General features: G+C 42.2%; 1 protein-coding gene across 2 annotated transcripts in view; it reads left to right on the top strand.

Moving 5' to 3' along the window:
* The window catches only part of MARCHF8 (membrane associated ring-CH-type finger 8), a gene marked incomplete at its 5' end in the record, with an annotated part of 74736 nt that overhangs the window by 41509 nt on the left and 11492 nt on the right, over window positions 1-21735 (top strand). For both annotated transcript variants that reach the window (XM_082002059.1, XM_082002058.1), the window contains one exon: window positions 11193-11243. In XM_082002059.1, coding sequence (XP_081858185.1) covers window positions 11193-11243 — 51 coding nt within the window. The remainder of the gene's footprint in view (window positions 1-11192; window positions 11244-21735) is intronic.

The following is a 21735-nucleotide window of genomic DNA, read 5'->3' as shown; positions in this document are numbered from 1 at the left end:
GAATTCTTATCCTGCTCCTTTATGTGACCCACTTAATGAGTGATATACAGGAAAGGCCAATGGAGCACATTAAAATTCTGTTTCTGTCCTTTACTTTCCCTGCATATTCATTCTTCTTCCCTTGATATCTGTGACCTATGGTGCTGTACTTTCCCAGCTCCCACTGTATGGTGGGAAGGTAACCAGAATCAGCAGGACTTCCTCCTATGAGGAGCAGGCCCTAAACATCCTCTGAGTGAGAGACTGCCAGAGTATCTGCTTGTGACTGAAGAATCCAGTATTTCTCAGCACACCCCTTGTTTGCTGGTTTCTCAAACTTATTTATCTGTGACTCTTGGGAACCTAAACCCTCAGCTGCTTTAATGTTACTGAATATGTTGGTATTTCAAGTGAGGCAGCCCAAATGTGGATATAAAGTTAATGACTACAGATTTTTAGGCTAAAAAAGAAGTACATTTAGAGTGTTAAATCCTCTGTGTTTAAGAGAAAGGCTATTGCAGCTTTCAGCACTATGCAATTCATAGAATTGCTCTGTCAGTGAAACGGCCATCTTGTCACTGTTATTCGCTCAGGGCTCATAGCAAAGGGAATCGTCCTGAAAGACAGACTTGTGAAAGCAAAAGACATGCATTGGTTACTTCAGGTCTGAGTTTTGCAGAAAGCCCTGAAATATGCAATTGCAAAAAATGCCCTGGCTGTGCTGTGCGAGGGAGTGGCTAGTGATGGCATAGGAGGCTGGGGACGTAGCCAGGTGTTTGGAAGCACTGCCTTACCAAGTTCTTGCCATATGCTGGTGCTTTTAATAGTATGATGACTTTAAACGTTCACAATACCAAACAGTGCAGAAGGCTGATAGTACCAGTAGAATGATGGTGTCCCCAGTACTGGTGTTCTGCCTGGTCCCATGTAGCCTTCTCCAGACATGGTGGTCTTGGCTGCATCCCAAAGCATCAGGTGAAGCACCATGTGAGACCAGCTGTGCTTCCCTGACAAAATGATATAAAATGCTCTTGGTTTACTGGCTGAAGTAGCTGTCTACACCTAGAGAGGGTTTTTTTTGCCTTTGTTTCTGGGGAAAGAGAGGGTAGTTGGCTGTGTGTGTCTGCTTTCTGTAGGTATTTTTATTATGTTTTAACCTAAAAAGGGTATGTAAGTGTGTGCATTCACACATGTGTGTTCTTAAAATGACTTGGCTAAATAGTCAGTTGACCCCAGAACTTCCTGCATAATTAGCCAGGAACTCTGAACGGTCACTTAATTTTTTTTATTAGCAGAAATATGCTTTAAAAGATTCTTGTTATGCAGTTTTAAATGCACTACCCTTTAAACGAAGAGTATACCTTTTCTCTTAGCTGTGCATCATCTTTCCTCCTAGAGTAGTGTTTTCCGTAAGTAGTTTTGCCTTACTTCTGTAAAGATGGTTGAATGTGTTGTTTTTCTTAGAGGATATTGTTTGGGTATTCTCTGACTTTACAAACAATTGTTATAAGAAAGATACTATGCTTAAAGTTTTTCAGAACATCACAGGTTAGTTTTTTACAAGCATCTCACTTTAACCAGTGTTTGCCTGAGTAACTTTAATGGGACCTGTAGGGCCCAGTTCCTCATTTACTTGAATTGGTTTGATCATTTAACACTAAGTGAGTTTGAAATGCTGCTGGTCAGAATACTTGACAAACTGCACTCATAAAAATGGGCAGATGAAATTTCAGGCAAAACCAAGCTGGTCTGTACTGAGTAGGTATTACTAAACAGGTCTGATATCTACAAGTGCTCTTTTGAGAGCTCTTTTGTCATGTGCTTTTGGCCATATCATATTCAATGTTACCAAAAATATCCTGAAGGATTTCCCAGCATCATTTGGGAAGTGATTTCTCTAGTTGCTATAGGGAATATCGTTTGCCTTTATGGTCCATGCAGTCAGAAATAGCTTAATAAGCAATCTTAAGTTATTAAGGTGGAAAGGGAAGAAAAGAAGAGAAAATCCTTGAGGAAACATAGAAGCAACTTTAAGTACCCAGTTTGCTTTGGGAAGTACCCAATTTTCTAGTATTGTTCTGAATCTGTTTTTAGATTCAGGAGGCCTTTGTAACATTGGCTAAGAGATGATTCTGTGATTCACTGTTTTAATGGTTTACTTCGATGGTATAATGTGAGTTGAAAACCAGAGAGGCTTTATGGACCTTTTTAGCTGAGCAGAGGCAGTGATCCAGGCACGTGTGTCGCCTCCAGGTTGCACATGATGTGCAGACTGCACGGCCGTCTGCCACCCTGCCCAAGGGGCATGAGCTAGCACATAGCCTGGTCCTGCAGCAAGCGACTGAACCTGCAAAGTCATGTAGACACCAAGACAGGCCAGCTCTTTGGAGACTTCATCTAGGCTGCAGGCTTCCTATGTCTGTTGGCAGCTTGAGAAATTCCAAATTGCCAGTCGCCTAGAGGGTTTTTTAATCTGTGAATGTTTAAAATAGTCAATTGCTTTGGCATATTGACATGTGTAGTGTACCATGAGTATTCCAGCAGTTGCATTAAATGCAATTACTTCACAAAAGATAGAATGTTATTCCTTTTAATCTGTTTATAATTGCTGGCTTCCTCAGTGTTTGTATCTCTCTTTCTGCTGTTAAATACATGAAATTGTTTGAAATGGCATTTTCACTGTCACACAGGTAAGCTTAATGGATACCGCTTCCATTATCAAGAAAAGTGTATGGTTTTGGATCATGTCTTTTGTAGTTCATATAATCTGTTCCCTGAGGGAAGGATTCATTTTTATGTGTTGTATCACATAAAGGCATGCATCCATTTTAGGCAGGTTGTCTGGCAACGGCAAGATAAGAACATCCATAAAACAGGTTGGATGCCAAACCTTGCGTTTACTTTCTTTGTTAGGACTTAGGCGCGTGGCATGTGAATATAGTAAGTGTGCAAATGAATGTAATTTTAGCAAAATGGTCTTGTGCAGACTGTTAGTCTTGTGCAGAAATTAAAATTTGCTCTTTCAGGTGAGGCAGCCTCAGCTTAGCAAGAGGAAGGCTTTTATGTCATCTTCTAGCTCAAACAATTAAAGAGGGGAGATGGAGATCAGATCTCTGTTTTTGAAATGGCAGCTGGAGGTGCAGGTTATCCATAATCAGATGCACTTTGTGGAGCCTTTGGAAGTAAAGCAAAGCAATGCAAAAACCAGAAAAATGTTATGTTGAAAAAAGTCTGGAGAACAAAACCATGGAGAAAAGGGCCTTTCTGAAGAGAATGCTCTCCTAACCTTATCCAGTGTATGGTTGGACTCAAGAATGGATGCAAGCATTGCATCCCACGTATTCCTAAGACCAAACTGGCGAGGCTGAGCACACAACAATACACAATGATTCAGGACTTACACACAGGTGGATCGTATCTGGAACATGTAGGGACCTGCATACCTGTCAGGTTTGCATAGTATCAGGCACATCCATGCAAGCTCTAATTGCTATTCACAAGGCAAACTGGAGATAAATGCATTGTGCTTCTGACCACAATGTAGTGCAGATGTAGGCAAGAGATTCTTATTTAACTTCAACATTCTGCTCTGTTTGCCTTGTTCTTTGAATTTCCTCTCATTTGTATTTCTTGTTTGTGATCTGTTAGCCTCCTTGACTCTCCTTCCCAAACCACCAAGAGACCTGTTCTTTGAATTCCTTGAACTCTGCCGTTAAAGCCATGCAGTCTGTCGTCTTTTCCTTTCATTAGTTTTTCTTTTCTGTTAAAGCCATATTATCTTGTGATTTTATTTCTGTTGCTGATGTTCTCAGGCACAGCTGTAAGTTCAGCACCTGGAATAAAGCTTTTTAATTCTCCTATGTTTTACTTCCAGACTTGTTTTTTTGCCTTCAGGCTGTTTTTCCAAGTTTGTCTCCCTGTATGTGAGGTGGCTTGATGTGGACATGAATAAGCAATTTAGTGAGCTGAGTAATCCACAGTAAACTTGCTACAGATTTTCCACTGTGATGGATAATCCAAAATCTTATATTGGGTTTCTGCACTCATTTGTGAATTGCTTGTCTGAGAGAATCAAGTGGGACCATCCAAGAATAGAAGATACTAGACTGTATGGATGGGACATTGTTTGGGTTCCTTTTTTCAGAGGGATGGAACATGTCTCCGATGAAGAAAGGTTGGGAGAGCTGGAGTTGTTCAGCCTGGAGAAGAGAAGGCTCTGGGGAGACCTTATTGCAGCCTGCCAGTAATTAAAGGGGGCTTGTAAGAAAGATCGGGTCAGACTTTTTAGCAGGGCTTGTAGTGATAGGACAAGGGGTAATGGTTTTAAACTAAAAGAGGGTAGATTTAGACTAGATCTAAGGAAGAAATTTTTCACCATGAGGGTGGTAAAACACTGGCACAGGTTGCCCAGAGAGGTAGTATACGCCCCATCCCTGGAAACATTCAAGGTGAGGCTGGACGGTGCTCTGAGCAACCTGACCTAGTTCATTGCAGGGGGGTTGGACTAGATGGCCTTAAAAGGTTCCTTCCAACCCAAACTATTCTGTGATTCTATGATTCCTTTTCAGTATTTATACTGGGTCTCCAGGAAGGCAAAAAAAGGAAATAAGTGGTGTGATTTCCAAACCACCCTCAATTTCCAATGTCTGGGGGTAAGTACTGCATAAGAGTGGAGATACAAGGCATAGATGCCATTACTGTTCTTCGATTAGATGCCATTATTCTTCTAGCTACATGCAAAAATCATTGACAAACCTTGATGATCTTTTATCGTATTTTATGGACAAAAATTTGAAATGAGCAAGGTTTAAGAAGCTTGCCAAGCACTGGCTTTATAAACTGTTAGTAAATTTATTGCTCTTCCATGATGACCTGGTGACTGCCTAAGAAATAAAGGGCATATTCAGTTGATACGATGCAAAATACCATTTCCTGCGGAAGTAATTAAGTGTTGGGTTCTGTCAGTCACAAGGTCTAGTGTTGACAAAGCATTTGTAATTTAACAATCCATTGGTTTTGACAGATGAAAAAAAAAATTCACAAAGCCTTCTCCCATTTCTTTCCTCTCATTCAATCCACTTCAGACAATTAAGTGCACATGCCAATATTGTCAACAACAACCCCTCTCCTCAAACTAAAAGCGTATGTTCTTTATAGTTTCTACTGTTCAGGTATAGGGTTGCAGTGTAAGATATGCATAAATTCTGGGAAGATCTTGTTAGGAAATCTGGCACAGTTATGAAACCTGAAACAATACCTGGGTGTGTATGGCTGCATGATTGTAGAACAACTGTGCATTCGTGCTTCGGTCATGGGACTTGATGGAAGACCTGGGTTTCACTTGCCATGCAAAGGTCATTTAGCTACTCAGCACTTCAGCACCTCACCATTTCAAGCTATGCCATTCTGTGTCCCATTCTGTAATTCTCATAAGATCTCAGAACGAGAATTGCTGTATGAATAGGAGCAATTATTACTTATTCTCTTCTGCGAAGTTTTTTATTAAGGAAAGCAACCATTTACCCAGAAGACTTTGTTGAAATGATGCCTGTGGCACTCATTGATAACAGTAAGTGATTTTACTTGATATCAATCTTGTGCTTAAACTACCATTGTAAATGCAATTGTAATGCACAAAATGAGATGAAAATGGCTTTCACATTCCAGGTAGAAAACCACAAGTAGGCAGTGCCCTAGCCAGCCTGCCCTGGGTTGTTTAACTATGTCTCTATTGGGCTGAGGCATTAGTGTTTACCTTGCAGGGATTTGCAGCTGGGGCACCACAGTAAGAACGTCATCAAAACAAAGGGATCTGCTCTTCATTACTGAGATTTTAGCTGGAGAACTTTTACCATTAGATGAGGATCTTAACCCATTTTATCAGGTAAGATAATGTAGCATAAAAGCTGTATTGCAAAATGGGGAATATAGTGCCCTATCAGGTCACTGGTGTGTTAAAGAATTAAGACTTCAGGAAGCAGGCATGTGCTAGGTTCATGCATAGCCATCAGTGGCTTGAGGAGGAAGAAGGACCCTCCTCTGGTGCCTTCTGCCCTCCTTTCCCAGAGCAAAAGAAAATAAAAATCTCCTTGCTAAACCATTGGGATCTGGCTTGCAGTTTCTTCTCCAGGTCTATGAGCAGAGGTAAAGATGGGTTTAGCACTAGCCATGCTTAGGACTGAACATAGGTGTGTAGTCAGAGATGTAGCCAGAAGGCGGCTACAAAAGCTGTGAGGGTGCATCCTTTGTTGTCTTCTGTTTACCTGCCTTAATGACTGAAAACCAAAATGTTGGAGAAACAAAATCCAAACCATTTTACCAAAATATTTTTCTCCTTCCACCCTGGCAAGGACATCCAAGTTGTATTTCTTCAGGGTGCCGACTTGCTGAGGCTGCATTAAGTCTACATCTGAGTTTGGAGAAAGGTCAGCATAAGACAAGTGCTCAAGAGCAGCTATGGCTGCCTGATTTGTTAACAGTGGGTAGGGACCCTCCTTCTGGCTCAGATGATAGGAGCTGGTGTTTTAGGGTTCACGAGGCTTCTGGGTTTGTCTGTGTAAGTCACGTAACTGTTGTGCTTAGTGGAAAATGGATATATTATGGTAAGGAAGCAAGGGTAAAATAACTTGAAGCGGTGAATATGGAAAACTGAGGTAAAAGGCTGGATGGAAGGGAGGTGTTAGCTTCTAGATACCTGAACTGAGAAGGGAAGGGTGTCACGCAAGAGTAACCAAGGAGTGGTGGCAGAAGGGAAAATGAGACAGTAAGATGGAGAAGGCAAGATGAAGAGCCCTGCAGGAAAGCAGATGTGAGCTGAAGCAACTGCTGAAAGGAGGAGGCAGCTCTGTGACTCACAGTAGGGAACAAATTTAAGGGGAAGATAGAAAAAGAAAGGAAAGTTGGGAGGGGTATTCAGGCAATTGCGAGCATTGAAAGTTTAGAGAAACATGTCACTGTAGGAATGGGTAGCAGTTTTACTATTTTTCAGTCATTTCCGTGCTTCTGCCTTCCTGTTTGTTTCCCTGGAGCCAGGCACTGATGGGGACCTGAGAGCAGCAGCTAGTACTGAGTGGCTCAGGAGAAGTTACAAGTTGCACTTGTAATTTTTTCTCATCTAGATTGTGGGGTTTTTTTTTAAGTGCCTGCCAGGTGGTTCTAGTTGAGTAGGATGATTTTGAAAGGCAGGATTCCCATTATCCCATACAGAAAGACTGATCTGATAGAGTGACACTTGCTTTGACTGGTGATAATTATATGGTCCATGCTGGCAGATGTTGCATTTGTCTTGACCTTTCATTCAAGTGCAAAGACTAATGCTTTTGCAAGAGGGAAGAAGAGCTTGTTTGGAGCTGTAATTACCAGACTAGAATATGGCTTACTGTGCAATGGGAATGTATTAGAAAAAGTCCCTGAAGACCTTTATTTCTTGGGTAATGATAGTACCATAAAAGAAGCTTAGCCTTTCCGCTCCCATGTCAGTGTTAATTTGTGAATAATTGGTAAAAGATCCCAGGATGAATGTACTGGTGATGGATATAGTGTGAAAAGCGAGCTTTTGTTTGTTTGCCTTTAAAATAATTTTTATCTATTTAATGTTTCTATTCCTCACTTAGTAATTGTGCCTGCCATTAAAATCTATCTATTCCAGGAGCCCCTTCCATGGCTTTACAACTCTTTGCTATCTTAATGACTGGAAAACATACGGCATCCTTAATGTATCGCAGCATGGGAAACACCAGCCAGCACTGGCTCTATTTAATGGCTTCCACAGTGCTTTTTCTTGAAGGATTGATGTTTATTATCTTACTTGCAAAAGAGAATTAAACAGCACAGCTAGACTTAATGAACTGTATTACTTAGCAGTGTTTCTGTTGCTGTTTAACAATTTAAAAATAAATAAATAAATTTCTTGGTCCTTTGCAGAAGCTGGCAAGAAAGCACTGTATGTTCCTTCAGCAGGGTGCTACTTGAGTGGTCATAGTGAACTGGAGATTGCTGTTGCACAGCAGAACTCAATTGTTTATCTGTTTTCAGCCCAACACGTTTCAAAGTCTGTGAGCATGTAAACTGTGAAACTTGGAGCAGCTGTTTCAAAAAATGTCCCTGATTAGGAGACAGGCTAAGACAGGGTCAGCTGGTGTCCAAGGGCCAAAGCAATTTTTCTGGGTGATGGGGCTGCTTGATAGTTGAGAGGACCACCAGACTGGAAAATGTGTGTATATTTGCAAGTCTGTGTTGGATTTGATAGTGGCTATTGGGTCAGTTGTCACTCCTTGAAAATATGGCTGAGTTGGAACTTCTCCTGCTAGTCGGTGTTAAGTAGTCCGTAAGAGAACAGATCTTGGCCAACCTGGGTTCAGGCTGTAGTGAATTTTCTGTTGACTTTATGGATGTACCAGCTTTACATGGTAAAGCACTGAGATGTGAAAGAACGCTTAGGTGTCTAGGAGTCCTCTAGAAATGTCACTGATAGTTACGTATATGTGTGCATGCACTCTGTAACCCTTAAGGGACTATTTTTCAAGACCGCTTTCTTGTTTAAAAACGATCACTCTTTCAGTAACAAAACCAACTGTTCTCAGTCATCTACTGACTGAAACCTCTGATAGGTATGTTTCCAACAGTAGATCAATAAAGATGTTATGAGATTTGTCTCTTAGAGGCTGCTGGCATCCATCAGATAAAATCAGTTCCGGGAGCAGTTTTCTGTGATGCGGCTAAGAGTATGTTTGCTCTGCATCATTTACCATCTCGTGCAGATATAGGTCTTGTCCTCCAGCCTCTTCGTGCTTATTGAATTTTGGCACATCCTTTTCATCACAGGTGCCTGTGTAAGTTCGGCCGTACTCCCTTGCAGGCATCTTCTTCAGTTAGACAGCAGTATTTGGGGAGCACTGAGGTAACGTGAAGAAACCTCTGCTCTGTTTAATTTTGTCTTCAGGAATTTCACCCAGAAGTCTTTGACATCCAGGGCTGGATGTGAGACTGTCACCTGTGTGTGTAGACCTATGTGTTGCTTGAGGCAGACTTCTTGGCCACGGGTCCCACTCTTTTGGGGATTTTTCCTTATCTCACATAGCCTTGCTTTGCTTACCTCCCCCCGTCCCTAGAAGGTCAAGCATAGCCTGCTTCCCCCCCATACCTCACATATATGCAATAACAAGTCTTTGTGCTTGCCAGCTTGTGTTGGTCTCTTTACATCACAGCTTGAGAACATGTCCCTGCCCCCTTTTTTCTTCCTCCTGTCTTCTATAGCTTCAATGAACTTTTTCCCCCCCCGTTGCTGTAGTTACACTGCCTTTGATGAAATCAGCTAGGTCCTTCCCTTCCAGTTTGAGTCAATTCTTAGCTATACTGGTTCTGGCAGTAGTCCTGTCCAATGTTAGTCTTCACATAACCATTATGTCCATGTTTTTGGGGGTCTTTACATGTTTGTTTCTGTTCCAGGCATATTGTTATCTATGTAACAAAAGCTCATAGTCATCTTAAAAATCAAACTCAGCCTTGCAGTATGCGGATCTGGCATTCAAGTCAATGGTAATCTAGGCCAAAACTATTCCAGACCTTAAACTGATCTTTGCTGATTTTTAATTTGGCCATCTGTCAAAATTGAGGGGGGTTCCCTGGTAACTTCTCCTATCTTCTTCTGAAAGACTATTTTACTGTCTTCTAGGTACTCAAATGCCTATGTACAGAGGATTTCAGAACACTATTTGCTTCCTCACATTTTGAAGGGAGGAAGTGCAATTTATAGCCATCAACTGAGGCAGTGCCCGGGGCTGTGTTGAGAGGCAACTGGTGGTGTAAGGAAGGGACTGCCTGCTTTTCTAAACACATGCTGAAGTTTTTGCCTTGCCTTCTCTTTTCTCAGCACAAAGCTTTGAAGTAGTTCTGGGGATGTGCTGTAGGAAGAAGTGTCTGGGAGCCGCATGGGTCTCAAAGTGTGAGTGTAGCATCTGGGTGTCCAGCCACCTGGGCTGACTTGGCGTGGGCTTTAGTCATTGAAGGTTGCTTGAATTGTAACAAACCACAGGGAGAAGGTCTGAAACCAGTGTGTTATATCCAAGCTAATCTAGGAGTAACTGCAGTTGACTGGGTTTTTTATGTCCCCATTTGTTATCTGTGCAGGACTTCTGACCTTAAGCTCTGTCTGATCAGTCAGTGCCAATGAGAACTGAAAGAGAGGGTTGTTGAAGTGTCTCGTTAGGTTAAATTATCGTCAGGAATAAACATGAAGGAGTTTGGTTTCTAAAATCCCATATGAAAGGATGCAATTCTAGACACTCTAATCCAGCATAGAGTCCATAGGAGACAGTAGTAAATTTGCTCTGTTTTTCAGCGTGTTTAAATCTCAAACCAATTTGCATCCCAACTTCACAGACTTAGAGGAACATAGATACTGTTCTGTAACCAACTGTTATGACTTGCTCTGTCTGTAATACTTGTTTAGAAGAAAGTATTTCTTGTTGGATTTTATTCAGAAAAGCTTTTGCAGTGCAATTTCTAGGCTCTTGCCAGTGGAACAATCATGTCTGGTTATACTTACGGTAAACTGACGTTCAGAAACCAGGAACCCTTAAAGGATGAAATATCTTCGTGAAACCCACAGTTTATTTTGGTAGGAGATAAGATTGTCATCCTTACCAGTCAGGGTCTGTGCACTGAAAAGTAAGAGATATATTTGTCACTGATTTCAGTTTGGACAATTGCAGCTTCTTTATTTCCATCTTGTATGAGATTTCCAGTTTAATTCTCAGTTCTGTGGTAAATAGGAAGTTCCTCAGTAATTCTGCTTTGTCTCCTGAAATGACATGCATGTGGTTATTCACAATTGGTTCCGGACGTCACTGTGATACTTTTTCTTTAAGCAGAAGCTTTCAGTTTTAATGGCTGGATGTTTGCCTCTGGGTGTAAATGAGGCAGGGCTGAGAAATATTCTTTCCAAAGTAGATGCCAGCTGAGGAAAGGACTTTGCAATATTCATAGAGAGAAGAAATCATTGTTCTAGTATTTCTCAGTTTGTACTTGTCTTGCCTATGTGATTTTCTGCAAGGTAATACCTTGTTAAGCAAACAAAGCAATTTAGCGATTGTGGTAAATCAGGCTGATGTCAATAGAAGCAACATCCTTAAAAGCCACAGCTGTAAGACTTTCTCCATGGAATCCTCATAACTGTGATTCTTGCTGCAGTGATCCTGTTCTTCCTTTTTCAGAATGAGAAGGCTTTGGGGCATTCAGTGAGCCGCTCTAGTAACATCTCAAAGGTATGTTCTTCTATATAACTCAGTCTTTGATAAACTGGGGGATACTGGGATTTCTTTCATTTCAAAACTGGGGTGATAGATGTAACAACGTGACCGGTAGAAAATGCTTTTTATGCCTGTCTGTCATTGATAGTCACTCCTGAAACATTAGAACTCTCTGGTGTTTTGCAGACTCTCTTTACAGGCCAAGTGAAATGCAAGCTACAGCAGGTTTTCTCTTTCACGCTATCAGTCTCCTTAGCTTGATCGGAGCAAGATAGATGGCAGATGCTTGAGATCTTACCTTGAGGGGAAAAATCACTCCAAAAACATCACTCAAATATGTTCTTTTATACCATAAGCTATCTGAGGTAATGTTCTCTGTAAGATACATATAGCCATGCATCCTGTAATATGTATTGGATATGTGGTTAGACATTATTTTATTGTCACTTCAACACTGAATTATTGTTAGTGCCATGAAATGCATTGTTATCAGGGCATGGCTATGTAAGTATTTTAAAACGTTTGCTGTTACAGGGCCGGATCTTGTAAGGGAAGCATGATGCTCTACCCATTCTAGTCATAGTTCAGTATAGCTGATGGACACATCAAAAGCACAATTGCTTTGTTATGCTATTAGGAAAAAAGTAATGTTATCTTGGACAGAAGATACAATACATACCCTGCTCCTACTTCTGCATTCCAAATAAGATTTTTAATTACCTGGAAGCCTGACACCTTTTTGCTTACACAAGTACAATTGCTTAAAGCCTTCATGCAAGCAAGGCTGTGCTGGTTGACCAGTATTTTTCATGGGGTGCATAAGCCTCAAGCCTGTGTTGCCACAGTTGATGTTGCTGGTAATAGTGACTTTTAATGAGAGACTGAGTCATTATGGCTGTGAAAAGCTTAAGTCCCTTTTTTTCTGTTCTGGCTAATTCAAGCTATAGGAAGCTATTCATGCTTATCTCCAGCAGAGGAAACAGTGGCTGCACTTAATTTATAGTTTACATGGGCAGAGACAACTTTCACTTTGGAGCAGGAAGACAAGATTATTGGGTGTCTTAAATAATGAGCAGGGCAACTGTCCAGTGCACAAGGTATTGACCAAGCTGAAAGTGGTGTTATCATGGAGTGATGTGGAGTTGTGTTTTGCATTCAGCATCAGAAAGTATGCATTCCTAGAAAGGGTTTTGAAAGATATATTATGTGAGTATAACTTCTCATCTGTGCTTTTTAATATGGCACTGTGCCTGTTCCTTCTTACCTTGGCTCTTCTCTTTTTATGGATTCTTAATTGGATTTTCAGGCATTGTTCAGTAGAGATGGTAGTTTTATCATTAAGTGTCATTGTACTTTTCCCAGAGTGTCTGAAATTCAGCACAACAAACCTTTTGACAGCAGCCGTTTGGTACCATACAAAGCTGCACAGTTCATTCTTAATTTATCAAGAACCGTTGGTGTGGCAGTGCAGTGGGAAGGACCTTGCACTCTGCCAAAGCCCCCCTTGGGCGCACTGGCGAGTGAGACATCAATATTTGCATTCATCTTGAAACACTTAAATGTTCACCATGATTGCTGTGTGTTACAAAAGCTAAATTTCTCAAGGGGAGCAAAAGTCAGCTTTGCCAGTTCAATGGGTGAGACTTTTTGGTTGCAAACATGAGCCTCCCAGAGGTATTGATGTTGTTACTGCTCTTCTGTCGCCTCTGTGTCTGATCCATTCTGTGTGCTTACTCCACTCTGGAGATAGCTTCTAACAAGGGCAAGATGTCAAAGTCCCATCCGTGAAATCAGTCCCCTGATTTGCCTCATACATCCAAACATTGCCTTGCACATCCAGGCAGTTCAGTGCTAAGCTGCAACAATTTGTTTTTGCAGTCTACAGGTGGTTGGCTGTTGCAAGCAATTTGTAGCACAAAACAGGAAAGATTATAGTAGTGGGATGCTGCGTGGAACCTTAAGTACATGCAAAATTTTTCACTAGTTCTGAGGTTTAATAGGAAAGGGCCTTTTATTTTTGTTTAGAATAGTATAACAACCTGGCCAATAAGGCAGATTGAATATATGTATAGGAAAAAGTATAGAAATGCTTGGCTGCCTGTACAGCCCTTTCTGAAATCCTCAGTGCTTGTTGATACTACACCATTTTAAGAGGAGCTATTTAACTGAAGTTGAGTTTAATCAATTATATGCTGTGTTTCCAGGTATGTTGGGGGGTGCGTGTGTACAGAAATAATGATCACAATTCCTGCGAATGACTGTTTCAGCTATTATTTTTCCACCCAAATCTAGCTTACAGCCTAGCACTGTAGCAAATCTGCTACAAATGCTTGGCACTGACACTTGATTCAAAGCCGTTCTGGTGCTGATATGTCATTATGAACCCGCTGTGATTATTACTGTGTATCTTCGCACTCAGTTGCACAGTGCAGTATGAGTGGAAAGGATTGAGTCAGAACTCAGCCTCTAGCCAAGAGAGGATGCTGCGTTACTCGATGTGACCAAGGAAAGCAATGCCCTCGGGCCAAAAGTGATCAAGGAGGGAGGCAGACAGATGGTGCCACTGAAAATGAGATCAGCTGGTAGAGGTAGCAGGACCTCTCCAAACATAGACCCCAAGTGTTGGGGCCAGGTAGAGACGTCCATTGGGAGGAATGGGCAAAAAGGCTGTTCTCCAAGAAGCAGATGCTAAGAGAGGCTGAAGAGATGCTAGTACATGTGGCCAAGCCAAGAAAAAACAATCACCTGAATACTTGGCTAGGGATGGAGGCCAGAAACAGCAAAAAATAAGTAGGGAATAAGATGTAGGAGGATCTTCATATGGTGCCATTAGGTTTTGTGCAGTCTGTTGCACGCTGGGGGATATGGCATTCCTCCAGGAACTCCTTTGCTTTTTTGGTGTCCTTATTTCAAACAGTCCTTTTAAGTCTGCTCCACATGAAGTGTTTGAATTTCTGGAATCTTTTCTATGCTTGTTTTGAAATTAAAAAAATAGTGTTGAAGGCAGGTTGAATTGATTTAGTCATGGGACTTGGACATGGCCCGATTCCCAACTTGCCCTGTTCAAGCACAGTGGTGCTGATGGAAACACCCCCGATTGGCACAGGGGTATACAGCCCAGATCCACATCTCAACTGTTTACCCTAAGCCAGCATTTTTGCCAAGAAGCCACTGTTCACTGGTAAGTGCCTTCATCATACAAGCCACACAGAGAAATAATTAAGCTTTATAGAGACTTCATCCTCTAAATGTAGATGAAATTGACCCTAAAACACAGCTAGTCACTGAGAGTAGCTAAAAACGGGATTTTCACAGTGATGGTAATTCGTGCCCTCTGCTCTTAGATAAAGGAATTGTGCTTACAAGCAGACTAAATGAGGTCACTCACAAAGCTGGTCTGTAAACAGTTATCCTCAAATTAGCTTTAAAGTGTCTGATATGTCCTGAAACTGATGATGTGATGCATGGAAATATCTTCAGGTCATCTGTGTGCTATTCCTGTCATCTGATTGCTCTGCAGGGATGATTTTAGCATAGGGGGGAAGCACTTTGTAGTCTTATTTTCGTGGCCCTCTAAGGGGTAAACTTTGAAAATGCTAATACTGGGATCACAGCAAGGGAATCAAAAGTGCACTCCTTAAAGAATGTAAATGCTTTGTCTTTTCTGAAGGCCTGTACAGTTTTATCTTTTGAGCAGAAGCACACTGCAAAGTATTACATTATTTTTGGGCTGAATGGCAGCCAGTGCAGATGCAAAGTGGTAGCCTAAGCCTGCTATGAAATTTAAAATCCATTTAGGCTGTTCATCAGCTTGGAACAGATTTAGAAAAGCATATGAATACACACATCCACTGTTGCCTGAAGCTTTGATGGATTCAGTGAGCATTCGTCTGTAGAAAAGCAGTCCAGGTTTTTCAGCTGCAGAGCTTAGCTATCCTGTAGTCTATCAGATGACCAAGGCTTACTGAAAAGAACTGCAGCTCGGAGGTGTTCTGTTCAGGTACATGAGCCTCGGGGTACGGAAAGACAAGTTGCTTAAAAAAAATAATAATAAAAAAAAAAATCTTCTACTGAGCTAGTGGGGAAAGGAAAAGACAGGAAAAATTGTATAGTGTGAAGATGAAGGTACGTGGTTTTCCTCATTACTTGCTCATCCACAAGAGCAAGTAATCTCATGCTGGGGCACAGTGTGGTCATGTTCATAAGGAGTGTGATGGTCTCCCTGTGCTATGATAAATCCCCTCTCCTGGGGCTGGATTCTTACTTTGTATAGGTATGAGGGCACTCTGTGAAGGAGGAACCTTCAGGAGTTTTCTTTCCTCTTTTGTTTCCTCAGTGCATTCAAGGTACTTTGAGGAAGATTTTAAAGTCAAAGGGCTATTTCTTTTTTTCCCTTCTTCTCCCTGCAGAACCTGTGTAGTTGTTACTGGGTTTAGTCAACACTAATCCTGTGCTGTAGGCAGGCTGAATTAACGCTTGGGGGGATTTTGAAGGGGTAGATAGCCTCATTTCTCTAGTGTCTTTGGCTCTGGTATCTCTAGAGAAAGTTCCTGCCAGAACCTTCCTTTAGATTTCTTTAGGAAGAATGAGGGGAAGCTGACTTCATCTTTGCTCCTAGTTTCAAGGCATAATTTTAATTATGGTCATATACATTATAAAGTATGGAACAAAGTTCTTCCAGCCGCTGACTGCTGGTTCCTATCAAATTGTTGCCAAATTATATGGTGGAGTTGATCATCCTGAAAATTTCAGATGCCTCTTGCCCCCATCTTCCCCCCTCCCCCTTTTTTTTAACTAGTCTCCATTCTAATAATGCATCTTATACCAGCTAAAGACGCTTGATTTTAATATGCACTGGAAGTCAAAATGGCACAAGTCTGGTAGGGAGAATTTAATGGAGAAGACCAGAAGCCACTGATATTTGTTCCTGCCGTAGTGGTATTTAGGAAAAACTTTGAAACACAGCCTGTCAGCAGGGCTGTCTGCCCTTCGCAACATCCAGTCTGTCCACAGGTGATCTGTTCTGGCTCTGTCAAGTGTCAGGTTAGTACGCTCAGCATGACTGGTTGGTCTCCTTGCACTGCTGCCTGGGTGTGCTGGTTCCGCTGCAGCCCGCCCTTGGCATGCCTGCGCTGAAATGACCGTGTCTGTTCCACAGATGAGCGTTAGAGACCTCATAGCTGCAGCGCACTTCGGCAAGAGCCCCTCAGCCATCGTGTACATGGAATACAGCCCTTGCTGAAAGCATGAAAACACAAATATGTTGCATCCTGGTGGATGGCTGGAGCCAAGCAATTGTATTTGCTGTGCAGTGGCTCCAGAGAAATGATGGATGTGTCCCTTGGGTTTAATTGAGACCTCCCTGCCTGTGTTCAGCCCAGGCTCAGGACTTCTCAGCAGAACTGAACTTTGCCACTGTGGATGAGACGAGCCAGAGCTGCCCCATCAAAGGGAGGGGAGGTGATTCCCTGGGTATTTTCATCCTTTCCCTGTCTGAAGATTAGCCAGGTTAGCTATGGAGTGCCTTGCAGTAGCACTTGGTGCCTTTTTTCACAGGGCTTCCACCACTGTAGTTCTCTTTCCCAGATCACTGTCTGTATCTAGGTCCTGCCAGAGGAACAGGTATGGGGTGGTTGATCTTGGTTTCTGTGGTGTAAACTAAAGAGGGAGGAGAGCCTGGGGCTTTCGCTGCCTCTGGAGATGTACTATGCAAGATAAGCTGCCATGTCCACGTCTAGCAGTAGCCTTGCCTTCTTAATACACATTTAAATAGGATCTGTACGAGAGAGATAAAATAGCTCTTTGGCAATAAGTTTTTCCAAAACACAGGGTGTGATAACTGTCCCTCTGATTCTGTCTTTCTCGTGTGCTTCTGCCACATTCGTCATTGTGATGTGTTAATAGCAGGAGAGACAAATCTGATTCAAACAAAACTGCCCGTGGCCCATTGCAGATCGCAGCACTGTGATCTCAGTGCTGAAAAAGCATCACAGTGCAGGGGGATTGCTTGGGGCTGGGGGAGTGATTAAAGGTAGTGGGCCTTGATCACTGGTTGTGCCTGGGACAGGACAACTCTGGGGCAGTGGTGGGAGATGTCTCCACTTAGTCAACACCTACTATGATTAGCTGTGTCTCTTTAATCCCCAGAGGGACTGGTTGTAGTTGGAGTTGGCTCAGTGGAGAAGACGATCACTATGCTCCTGTTGTTCTATACGGGGAAGGGAGGCAGACAGAAACTGCTGCAGTGGTCTAGTGGTGCTTGAGACATCTTTTAGCATCAGTCTTTTTGACAGCAGGTGCAGCTACCTTTTAGGATTTTTATTGCTATTTTATTTTGTTTTGTTTTGTTTTATTTTTTAGCCCAGCAGAAGAGCATCATTTTGAGATGGGTTCATCACAATGTAAAATAAAGGCAAACCCATAATCAAAATGCCAGGTTGAAATTTGGGCTGTGGAGTGTTTGGCTCCTTGCTCTATTGCTAAATTTGTATTTATCTGAAGCTCCTTCTTTTCTCTAGCTCTTTGTCTGCCCAAAGGAGAGGTGTACTCCATTATTAAATGTGTATAGTGCTTAGTACGTTAGTTCCAGGTCCTTAGCTGAGACTTCGAAGTGTTTTTGTAGCACAAATAGTAGGGCCACAGTATTGGTCCTATTCACGTGGCACCTAGAAATTATGACATTTTCAGGTGTGGGGGAAAACCTTTCTTTGCTCTCTTCGGACTTCCAATCAGTGGAAGAATTCTTCTAGAGTTCAGTTGTTTCTAACTTTTTACCCTCAATGAATAATTTGATAAGATTTTTAGAATGTGACAGGCCCTGTTCTTTAAAATGAGGTATAATTGCTAGTACTGATGCACAACACCCAGAGTGCAAAGATAGCAACTATACCCAGAAGTGCCATCTCAGATAAGTGGATTATCTTGGCATATACCCATATACAATTGACATGTTCACTATGACTCACTTCAAAGATGACTTTATTTTCCGAAGCAGGGTGATTTTTTTTTTTTGTTTTCAGGTGTGCAGCATGTAGTCACAAGTAGGTAATCAGAAAAGGCCAAGTTTCTTCACCAATAGATCACACTGTTCATGGAGTGGGGGTAGAATGAGAACAACTAGCTATGGCATATACATTATGTATGTACACATATGTACATGTATATACATGCACATATATAAAGAGAGAGAGAGAGATATCTTCCTGATGGCAACCCTACAGAGTGCTGTAGGCTTCCAGAGATTGCTACCTTCAGAGTCACTGTGATTATCTAAACACCAGTGCAGAAGGCCGCACTGTGACCTCACTGAATTGCATTAGATGGGAATGTCAATACACACAATTAACTAACTATTGACCTTTAGTCCTGAGCTATTTTGGGCAACCAGTCTGGCTGTACAGGGTAACTTGCTAGCACATAGCTCCTAGGGCTTGTCGTAGGAGGTGATATTCCTCCATGCAAAGGACATGAAAGTCCACAGAGATTCAGCAGGTGATTCTGGAGTTAGCTGGCAAGGCTTAGGCTACTCATCGCATAATGAGCATGGCAGAAACTCCCTATGACAAGGAGTGCTTTAAAGCCTACTACTGCTGTCGTCACCATAAGTAGCCCATTCAATCGAAGGGACTGTTGCTGGGGCATTAAGAATGGTGTGTGTGCCAGAAGCTACAAAGTGGTGAAGGCTTTGACTGCTTATTTTCCAAGCCTCTTCAGAGCCGAGCCTTGCATGGGAGCAATGTCAGAGCTCCAAGTTAGCCGGATCCACCTCTCTGTTGCATTCACACATCATGTTGCCTCTTCTTTGCCCTGTGCTGGCCCAAGGCTGCCAGTGTTTCTTCTTTTCTGTGGCACGTCTCTGCCTGGTAGCTCTGTGTCTGAGTCAGTAAGCCCAGCTGAGCTGTGTGGACTGGCCAGGGTCAGCCGTGTGTATCTCCGCTTCTAGGACTGGCAGAACTTATTTCTCGGGCCCTTGGCAGCCGCTTGCATTTTACTATGCTCTTCTCTTGTCAGTGAGTTGTGCCTCACCGTTACAGGCTCATTGCTCTAACCAACTCTTGTTCCTCTGGCAGCTGAAGCTAGGGAAGTGACTGGCATTAAACAAGATCAGTAAAAGAAGAGGTTAGTTTTACCTCACCTCGCTATCCTAATCTGATTGGCAGTGCAGCAGTGTAAATAGTTTAATGAGCAAAAAGCATGGGCGGAAGGGAGGGTGGAGTGAGAGACCGGAGGGTCATTGAACCGTGGCTTTTTGTGGTAGCCACAGGTTACCTTAGCTTAAACCAAGGGTGAGGTGTAACTTCCTCCAGTGTTTTGTTGTTCCACTTGTAGTGCCTTTCCAAGTATGTTAACCTCTGTTCATAATTTGGTTGCATTTGCATTATGTCTGAAGGTGGAGGAAAGGACCTCCTGTATTGAAGCAGGAAGATAGGAAGAGAAGGAAATGTGCTTGAGATGTGGGGGTTTTGCAAGCTGTCCTAACAATGCTGGCATCTAGACACAGAACAGTGAGTTTGAAATGTAAACTAAATTCCACAATTTCTTGCTTGTCCCAGCCTTTTGCGTTCCCAAGCAGCGAGACTTTTGACACTGTCTTGGTGCCAGGCAATTGGATCAAGAAACCAGCAATCATGGTTTCAGAAGGGGAATTTTGGATCGTTGAATCTAGTCATCTGCTATTAGAGTATCACATCATATACACCACTGTCTTTTTTTGGAAAGCTTCGTTGCTAAAGTGAAGGAGTAGAGAGAGTGGTTTCATTATAATCAGGTTACCTTCTGTGATTTGCTCATAACATAAAGACAGATTTATTAATTGATTTATAACTTCAATTCCAACAATATATGACTCTGTTTCCATGGCAGAATGCAACACGCTGTTTTACTGGTTCAATATTTTGGTTTTAGAAGATTGCTAAATATGTCTTTTTAAATAATTCATTATTTAAGTCTTAGTAATTTTCATTTGCATAATTATATCAGCAGATTATTGTGTGTAAGGTCTTTCACTAACTTGTCAGTCTTTCTTTAAAAAAAGTTACTGCACACACTCTTTTTAAAAGACAGCATTTGAAGTTGGAGATGTACCTGCTTTTAGGGGAGGTTAAACATCAAATATAGAGCAAATTTCCAGGTAATACCTGAATTCACCTCACTGTATGATCAGCATCCTATATCATTAGCATGCGCAAGTGGTGTAAAATGTAGATAACCATAGTTTACAGGATAAAGCAAATAATTGATCTTCAAATCTTTAATTTGTTTTGTCACAGTCATAATGTAGTTCAGTTTGCTTTCTGGCCCAGGATTGTTCTCTTGGTTTTTACTCTGTACACATACCTAGCTGGGTAGGATGGAAGTAAGTTAGTGTCTTGCTACGGATCAAGAGGTGTTTGTTTGAGTCTTGCCCTCGACTCTTGCAGACCCGGCTGTAAATGGATACCTGTTTTTTCAGGCTTGGTGCACCTGGGACATCCCAATATGAGGCTAGGCACATTGCTCTTTTTAGTGCTGTTGGCTAGAGAAACAAAACCTTAACAGATGAGTCCTGTAACACGGAAGATGATAGTTGTATCTGTATTTAGAAAGTAGTGTGTGTGTCCTAGTACACCCATCTTCTCTCGCAAGGAGAGAAGAGTATGTTGTGTGACAAGGAACATTGCTATTTTTATGAGAGCCTGCGGTGGCTTTGTTTAAATATACCATGGCAACTTTTAATAAATTAAGTATAGAATTGAAGAGACCTGAGACAAGATACAGTGCGTGTGTGTTGCACCACAACCAGAGATTATCAAAGCAGTGATGACTGAGCTACCTCTGGCATCTCAAGCTGAAGTACAGGGCTGGGCACACCGTGCTTCTGCGGCAACACACCTTTCATAACCTGAGATCTCTCCTAGTCTGGCTTTGTGCACTTGCCTGGCCCAGGTCTGTGCTGGCTCTGCTGGTTTTTGTGCACCCAGCGTGGTGTTGACAGTTCTGTAGTTCTGCTGATTGCATTGTTCCTTCCTGGGTTTCAGGCTTCGCTTTGCAGATCAAAAAGAGCTGTAAACCTTTGTTTGAATTCTGAAACGCGAGCAGTGTTTTGAAGTGGTGGGTGAGCTGCACAGCCTGTCCGGCAGCTTGTAACATGGGAGGACCAGGTTCACAGATCCTCTGTTACGAGGTTGTCGGCACAGGTGTCCTCCTCACCAGAATGTCTAGGAAGGGTCGAGACGTTTCTGTCAGTGACCCACAGAACATAGCAGCAGAAAAGGCCTGTAATAATAGCCCATCGAGTCCCAACTCCAAGACAATGATCGTTCTTACCAGATTGATTTTAGAGGCTTGTCTATTAAGTGTTAAATATGCCAAGAGCTTAGCTTTATTTTTTTGAGTAAGTTCAGCTGAATTCTTCGGTTATTCTGTTTCTCACTGTGCTCTTGTTGGGTCTTACGAATGTGACTGCTGCCACAGCTCTTCGCCAAGTAGATGGAAGACCCTGTCAGAGTAAGAGCAGGATGAAAGGCCT

The sequence above is a fragment of the Phaethon aethereus genome (assembly GCF_964289735.1).
Source record: "Phaethon aethereus genome assembly, chromosome: 7".
In the NCBI taxonomy this organism is placed as follows: domain Eukaryota; kingdom Metazoa; phylum Chordata; class Aves; order Phaethontiformes; family Phaethontidae; genus Phaethon; species Phaethon aethereus.
Note: the sequence above shows the minus strand (reverse complement) of the source record. Positions and strands in the feature narration are given on the sequence as shown.